General features: G+C 39.7%; 1 protein-coding gene across 1 annotated transcript; it reads right to left on the bottom strand.

The window, feature by feature from the left end:
• Positions 1 to 869: 869 nt before the first annotated feature.
• LOC128300324 (lactosylceramide 4-alpha-galactosyltransferase-like) lies at positions 870 to 2,925 on the bottom strand. Its single transcript, XM_053036344.1, has 2 exons — positions 2,134 to 2,925; positions 870 to 2,068 (listed from the first exon to the last, which is right to left on the bottom strand). Exons 1-2 carry the CDS (start codon positions 2,835 to 2,837, stop codon positions 1,705 to 1,707), a joined length of 1,068 nt encoding a protein of 355 aa, XP_052892304.1. The 5' UTR covers positions 2,838 to 2,925; the 3' UTR covers positions 870 to 1,704.
• Positions 2,926 to 8,671: the final 5,746 nt, after the last annotated feature.

The raw sequence follows: 8,671 nt of genomic DNA on the forward strand, positions 1-8,671 counted from the left end.
TAGTTGATACATTCAGATCGTGCTATTTCCAGCTGAAAACATTTTGCATGTATCGTAATAGGGGGAAATTCGATACATCTTCACGAACAAGCGTGCAAAAGAAAGATGCGAATTAATGTATGCAGCAACATGTTTGTTTGTTGCATTTATGTCCCAAAACTTCGGAACACACAAAGGAGGGGAATGTCGGATATTTCCATAAAGTGTGCAGTTAGTTGGTTTCGTTCCAGTTTAACTTTATAACTACATGTAATGTAACTATATTTGTTAAATAGATGTGATATGCGTCGATAAAGAACGTTTGAAACCATGTATTACAAACTATCGATGGACAACATTATTATGTTTTTATTCTTGCCTCTATGTTAGTTTCAAACTTTTATGTTTTTGTCGTATTAATGATGGTCAGTTTTTTTATAAAAAAATATGCTATTAATTACAAAACATCCATGCGTATTAGTGCCAGGGGGGTTTCAAACAATCTCAATTCGTCATGTTGCATAACGATTTTAAAGAGTTTGAAAGTGATTCAAATACTTATTAACTACGGGAGTGGCCATACTTTCTTTACACTGTTGCATCGTTGTGGTATACAAAGGAATTGGGTCAGGAGATTTTATTGGATAGGCAACAGGACAGATGGAATATAGTAACGTCAGGAAAAATTGACGGACTTTAAATGACGAAGATAAAAAAAAGTTAAATAAACCCTAATACGGAGCGGCCCGGTGGCATGATGGTAGCGGAGCCGGTCTTCACACGAACGGACCGGACCAAATCCCATCCGGACCAATCCCCCGTAGCAAGGACTGACTATCCGGCTACGTGGTAAAATAAGTCGATACGGCCAGGCCGTTCTAACGAAACAAAAAAAAAAAAACCCTAATACATTGGATTCCCTAGATATTCAATTGGCCGCTTGAACCAAAATTTAAGTGTTAGCTTCTAGCCTGTGGCTAGATGAGATTTTCAGTTGTTTGGTTTCGGCCATTATTTTTATCGCTTTAGCGATCTGGCGGCTGTGTAGGTTGATCGATATTAAAAAAGGAATAAAAGTTAGTTCCAGATAGCTGCAAGACGATCACGATATCACACGATCACGCACATTCACAACAGTTGCCTACATCGAAAGGGAAAACATATTGTGGAATGTGGAAAGCATTCTAAAAAAAATGTCTGTTGTTACAACAACAAAAAGTCTTAAACCTGTGCTACGACGGATTCGAATAGTTTGTAACATGTATTGTTACTAATACTAGAAAGAATGCAATCATCTGTGCAAAATGAAATAAGAATAAATAAGTAAAGTGATAATAACCTATTTGAAAGTGTTGTTTGTTTGTTTCAGTCGATGAAGCTGCACCTGAATATCACGATTAACTGAGTGTTTTTTTGCTGTTTCAATTAAACCTCGACGCAAGCTAAAACGGTGTAATTGAACAGTTTAGTTACTTGATATGATTCAAATTAATGTAACACTACATCAGCATATGCAACTAATTAACTTACTCAAGAGCCGTTATTGTTTGTTCGAGCAGTATTAGACTATTAGGCACCGGTAGTAACAATTCCCTGGCAATTGGATGCATTTTCGCAAGAATAACGTGCAACATTTAGTTCCCGTATTGCAACAACTATGCTTTCGAGGTTAAAACATTGAACAAAAACTGAGGGAAATGAATAAGCACATAAATGTTGGCAATGTTAGAAAACGTCTCCACAAGATCTGTACACCTTTGGACAATGTTTCTCTGCAAGCACACCATAGGCCACCCGTGAACCAACTTGCACCGGATGCGTCTTACTAAACTTGTTCCACACGTGCACCACGATCGATTGGTTGAGCGTTACAAGCGCCTGTTCGAGGTATTGTGCTTCGAAAAATTGCTTGTAATCTTCATACCCGATCGCGTAGAATGCGTTGATTGGATACACCGTAAAATGGCGACACCGTTCCCGCGTCATGTGGACCGTCGAGCGGGTGTGGCAGTACTTCTGCAGAACGCGTGTCACTACCCCGGGGCCATTGTTTCCCCAATCCTTACCGTTGAAGTTGGCTAGCAGATCTCTAAAAGAAGCGAATGCCGTGTTACAATGCGAGGTTAAGGACAATCGAACATGTACATCACCTACCTAACGCACATGTCCGCCAGCTCATGACCGTGCCCTTTTGGGTGGAAGTTCATCACACCGGCAGCAACCCACCGGACCGATTCAGCACCAGCGTAATTTGGTTCGAGTTTCTCGAACGATTGCTGCACGATCACGTCCAAATCAAGGTACGTTCCACCGTACTTGTACAGGGTCAGATAACGCATTACGTCGGACAGATGTGAGTTCATGTACAGCGAACGAAATATTTCCCCATTCTCCATCCACTCTTCTAGCGGCGTTTCATTTGCGTACGTCGTTAAGTTAACAAAGCGCAGATGTACGTTCCGGTAGTCGAGTAGTGCATCCAGTATCGGTTGTGCCGTCTGGTTTCGGAATCCCACCGGTGCTGCAAACAGTACGTAAATGTTCCAGTCAGGATTGGCACGAGCTGCCGATTCGACTGCACATGCTTGGCGAGCATTCAGTCTAACGATACCGTCCTTGGAGCAGGAGGTTTCATGAAAGAAAACATTCCGCCCGTCGTTGGTTGGTTGCGGTACGGACTGCTGCACATCGTCCAGCAGCTTTTCGTCCTCGAGATCGACACCATGGACGATCTGGAAGCAGTTGTGCACCGGTGTATCTGGGAACTTGCTGTACACGACGTAGATAACACTCGCCACAAACAGCAATCCACAAGCTATCCGACGTCTGTATCGCTTCGGTTGTAGCCAGAAAGACATCGGGCGTATTTTTGTGGAAGGTGTGCGTATCTTTGTGTATCTTGTATCACCGTGACGGGGAGGTGTTGTGATTATGCGAATTAATTACATTTCTGTGCAAAGAGCCAGTCAGTGCGCTGGTTGTAAATAACATAAACATTGTCGGAACTAAATTATATCGCACATGTTTATCATAGCGCTTCAGTACTTGAAATCTTGCAGTTCAAATTTGTCATTTTCAGTTTTAGTTCAGAAATTATTTTCGGAATACGGTCGAAGATGTAACAATTAAAAACACATTTTGTTTTTGAACGTGTCTAGAAATAAATAAATAGTTAAATATCCTATGTTTAGAATACGAGCATGTAACGATAAAATTTGATGTCAAGTACTGACCACTATGCTGTAAACAGGGCCAACGTCGTTCAGATATTTAAGCTCAATTTGAACGAAGGTGAAGCTTTTTAACGAACAGCTTGATAACCCGAAATCAATTTTGGCGCAAATAATATTCGTCTTAGGAAATGTCCAAAGGTTTGTACAGTTATTTTTCGTAATTGAAAAATTATCACAATAGTATAGAAATAAAATTCAACTGCATTGATTTTGACACAATTTACTAATTTTTACATATTAGTACATATTAATCGTACTGCATATTCGTGGTGATATGTAGCTTCGTTTAAAATAGTGCAGTGTTGCGACAACGTTTTACGCACGCAACTTCCATATATAGATATTTCCGCAACAACTTTAAAACCGAAATTAGATCAGATTTGACGTCAGTGATTAACAATGTGATACTTTTAAATGTTCACTAATGGTGCAGCACTGTTTATCGCCGGGTTTTAATGGTTTTAATTGAATGAAAACTTGGAGTTGTTTTCAAAATAAGCAAACTCGTGGTCAGACGCTACAAATTTGGCACCTTTCGTAAACATGGATATCCTTATCAAAGTGACATGGAAATAAATGGAATGATGCACATTTCACGCTGCCGTATGGTTATTGTAATTTCTGGCTAGACAGGCCACCAAAACGAAACAGCCAAATGAGGTATTGACGGTGACCGAATCAAAGTTTTCAACACCATTATTGGATTTACACTGCCGAATTTTGGATTTACGGTGGCAAAGTGGCTGTTAAAGATGCCTCTAGTGAATTTATGATGACCGATTGGCTGTGTAAGTCCTTTTAAGGTATTTAATTACAAGTCTAATTACCACTGCTTTTACGATGAGATTTATTCTGCTTACGACGATGTTAACAATACTCGTATACCGCACAAATGGGTTATAACTGCGTACAAACAATGCAAACAAAATGCAATACGTTTGTGTGTGCTATGTGCGGTCTGTTAGCAATTTAACAAGTTAATGTTTTGTGCGTGTCTCGCATTCTTTATATTTCGAACTGTGTTTCCCAATAATTTCACACTTTGTTCCATAATTTTAATAGTTTCACATACATAGTTTTGAAGTACAGCTTATATTAGATAAGTAGTTTTGCATTAAACTCCTGACTTGTTTCACATTCTTTGCACTTTAAATAACAAAAATTTTTAAACACTGAATTGAAGTTTTCAGCCAAGCCATGATTACACATCAGCGTTTCCCGCTGGGGTTTTCGTCTGATTGACGAATATAACCCTCTGTGGGTTATTGTCCACATCTGGTAACTAAAAATTGATAGTTAGTCATTTTCACATTTGGACATTTGAGGTTTGGGGACATACCCAATATTTATTCATATCTATTGCAGTGTAGTCGCCTCTTTTTTCATTCGTAGCTTCTATGAAATGAGTTTTGAGGGAAAAAAATATTTAAAAATGAATTCAGACCAATGACTTCAGTTATTAACCATTGCACAAATGTGCTAATAAGAAAATGTTTCATTTCATTATTCAGTACTGTAATAATTGTTTCTGCAAACTGTGTACAGATGATGCACAACCCGTACATCCCCGGTCTTCATTTGTGGAGATTTCCCGCGTGTGGGCTATCGCGAAGAACTCGGCACGAAAGGTTAGTCATGGTGATCGTAAAATGTGAACAGCGAACCTAACCAACCGCAGCAGCCGTGTAGCTTCCGCGGAGTGAACACAATCAGCTGTGAGTACAAAACGGTTGCATCTAATCAAACATAAGTGCGAAACGTGTTGTTTTACTGTATTTTTTTTTGCAATGCCACTCATAAGGGAATCCCACCCCATAGTTCCTTTTTGAAGGTTTTACATGACCAATCAAACAATCCTCATCTTTAAACGATTAGTGGTTAATTGTCAACTTCCTGTCTTGTTAGCAATATCTTGATCTGCAAACATGATACCATTCCGCAATGTTTAAAGTTCTCGTAGATTTGCGGTAGTTTGTAATGTGCATGTTATTCCTGATACATAATATAACCCAAACTGAGTCATCTAGTCTATAAATCACGCCCAACTGGTTTGGTGTCTAGAGCTGCTTCAAGCATCCCCTTCCCAATACCGTCGGATGTGTTTAAAGTGGCAATCAAAGCCAACGATTGCGATCTTTGAAAGCTATTTAAAAACGCAAACTTAAGTGTTATGTTTCATACAATAGCTGACAATAGCCTGTCAGCGGTCAGGTAACTAATGGCAACGGAATTTATGAGGTCAGTTCGAGCGCCATCTGTCAACCGGCTCTTGGTCTTGGCTTGGCTTGTGCACAGAATCGAATGTAATTTATGGCACGATCAATTGCGCATCGCCCGCTTCAAGGGATATTGATTATGCGTCGATCGTCTCTAGGCTGTTTGCAGGTGGTGGGTTTGCTTTCTGCATAAGCACCAGACGGTTTAAAGTCTCCTCGAAAGTTCGTTTTTGTTTGCTTCTTTTACACAAACTTAATCAAACCGTACGTGATCGGTGACAGGAGTCGAGCAAGCCAAAAGTAGTAGTCTTTCCCAATAGCGGTAGCACGCTGAATGGAGTGCGTACAGACCATTGACGAAGCCCTGTGCTACCGGTCGGTACGCACAACAAGCGATCGCGCTAAAAAACATCTGATTCAACCGAATGGAGCCGCCGAACCGAACGGAACGCTTTGGCGGAAAACGTTCCAAACAAGAGAGTGAGCGTGCGAGCGAGAACGCAGCAAGCACGCGAGAGCGCAAACAGCATCCCGTTCCGCTTTTGGTGAGATTTGCCGGGAAAAGCCACCCGGACTATCGCGTCCACCATCAACCGATCCTGCGTCACCGGGTTGGGCCCTTCGAACAGAATGGAGTAAAAGTACAGAAATCTTTGGTTAATTTAGTCAGTTCGTTCGTGCTGGTGCTAGCGTTCACATCGAACATCCGGCACAAGTTGGCCGGTCGTGGTGTCTCGTGGTTTTCGAGCGTTTGTTCAGTTACATTTCGAACGTCGCATCGCTAGGTAGTGTAAGGCAAGTGTTAAAGAAGTTAAAAAAAAATTAGTAACATTAGAAACAGTGAAGAAGTCATTATATTCTACTATATGAGCTACAAATTGTTACATAAATTGTTTTAATGTTGTATAGTAACAATGCAATACAAGATACAGTAAAATACATTTTTTCGGTTTCAAGTGACAATCTTTATTGTGCAGTGAACAAAACGCCATATCGTTTTTTTTCTATTTTCATATTAACAGAGCAAATAATGCGAAAAAGCGAATAATTTAACATTCTTTAATGAGTTTTGCTGTTCTATCGGATGCATCGGTTCATCCTAAAAAAGAACAGCTCGAACGCTAAATATGCAAACAACAGAGCAAAAAAAAGCAACGGTTAGAAAATGAAACCACGAACCTGCGGTCAGTTTCGGTTTCGGATCGTGGAAAGAAATAGTAAAATGTGGGAAAAATAGAAAAAAGCATGTTCTAGGTGAGGGGGGAAAAGTAGCCAAGCACGTGATATGCTTCCGATGGCATTTAAGTAGTTTTGAGTCGCTTCGCAGAGGATTATCACTCTGTGGAGTATTATACGATGTGGCTTATCGGTATCTTTTTTGTTTAAATGAAAAGAAACACTACATATTGTAACTGCTAAGTATTTTTTGTTTTCTCGCCGATGAATGTAACAAATAACTACCAACAAAAAATGAAATTTTTCGGCGTGGTTGAAGAGAACAATGGATGAAAATAATTGTTGTAGCCCTTTTTGACAGGTCAATAAAGGAAGAAACTAACGAACCGAACTCACTGCAAAACCCGCACCTGAGGTGTGCGTTTAAAGTGTGGAGGTGGTGTGTTGTGGTGTGTTCTACTTGGTGGAAAATTAAAAAAGTGATTTAAGGTGAGTTTTCACTCGCAAGTAATTAATATTTCCGTACACAAAACAACAAGTGTAAATATCTGGCCAAGACTTTTGCGTCAGTCGGTTTCGAAAAAGTGCGAAAACAGCCGGTAAAGGCCCTTCACTCCATCGCCTAGTGACTAGTTGGTGGAGTTCGCGTAGAGGCACGGTGGCACGGTGTAGTAACTTGGCGTTGTGCATGAGCTCCGGCGGTGACCAGTTTTAACCATCTTGCAGCAAACGAATTTCAACTCGCCGAATAGCCATCGAAGCAGGTTTGTAAGCGTTTGTTTTGTGTGTTTGTTTTATTGGGTTGTTTTATCGGTACGAATAATGCCTCAGCCTCAGGGATCGATAGGTCGGTCGATCTAGTGGAGAGCGCAAAGGCAATAAAATCATGTTCAAAAGGTACACGGATTCGGACAGCTGCCGGTATGGTTTTATTGTGTTGACGGCGTGTCGCTTTTTTGCTTTTGCCGTTGGGCTCTGGTCATTTATTAACCTTCGGATGGGTTCGGAAGGCGCATCACATTATCGAGCCGTAACGCGAGTGTGATTCCCACCGCTGCGGCAAATCGGAAGACATCATCAGCTTCCTTGTCAGGTTTAAAATGTAAAATCGGAGTTATTGATGGTGTGTTATAAGGCGTGTAATTATGATCGATTTGATAAAGTTATTCTAACGACTGCAAACAAACGTTTGTTTGTTTCTGCTTCGCCTTTGACGCACTTTAGCGCGCTTTCCCTTATGATAATCTTGACAAATGTAGCGTGGCAATTGTTGGGGTATTTTTGCTAAATGACGTACATGTGTGAGAATAAATTAAGCATTATTTTAATGTTTTTCCTCATCTGACTGTTGAAATACTTTAATATGGTGCAATTTAGTGCAAATAGCCACAGTGATCTTATATGAATAAGTAAATGAAGATCTTAGTAGTGTTTTGAACAAAATGTCTCAACAGAGTTAAACAGAGACAAAACAGAATTAAAATGTCTATGTTTAACTGAAAATGTAATAAATATTATAAAAGATGTTATTCTTTGACGTTTATTATCAAAGAAAAATTGATAATCGTTATTAAATAACTCTTAATCGCCTTTTTGTAAAGCGTTAGTGAATCTACTTCTGTGAATTCGACCACACAATGCACAACCGTCATTGGCTGAATTTTAATAAAAGCCATTCATTTGTAGACCGTTCATGTTGATTGTTTTGGAATTTTAATAACGAAATTCATTCGAGCCTTGCCGTGTCCGTTCACCTTAAGCTCACTTGAGCTTCAAATGGAATTTTTGATGTTTTGAAATTGATTACTTTATTTTCCGGATATAATCCGGTGTGATCGTATTCTTTATTACCTTTATTAATTATGCATTCTCATAGAGTAAACATAACTCATACCATTGACTTATTTGATTGTAATCGCACAGTTTGTCGCGAAATGAAAAGCGATAATCATTGGAAAGATGTTTCCTTGGAGCTTGAAGGTTTTAAATCGCAAAATTGGACTCCTGACGCATTCATACGTCAAAGCATTCACTTTTTCATTCCCTGTCAGTATCTTTAGACACATA

Source organism: Anopheles moucheti, chromosome 3, assembly GCF_943734755.1.
Source record: "Anopheles moucheti chromosome 3, idAnoMoucSN_F20_07, whole genome shotgun sequence".
Lineage (NCBI taxonomy): Eukaryota > Metazoa > Arthropoda > Insecta > Diptera > Culicidae > Anopheles > Anopheles moucheti.

Excerpts from the sequence above, each read along its gene's own strand:
- LOC128300324 (XM_053036344.1), bottom strand. The coding sequence starts at position 2,837 with ATGTCTTTCTGGCTACAACCGAAGCGATACAGACGTCGGATAGCTTGT. Across the intron at positions 2,069-2,133 it reads CTGGCGGACATGTGCGTTAG|AGATCTGCTAGCCAACTTCA; the intron begins GTAGGTGATGTA and ends CGCTTCTTTTAG.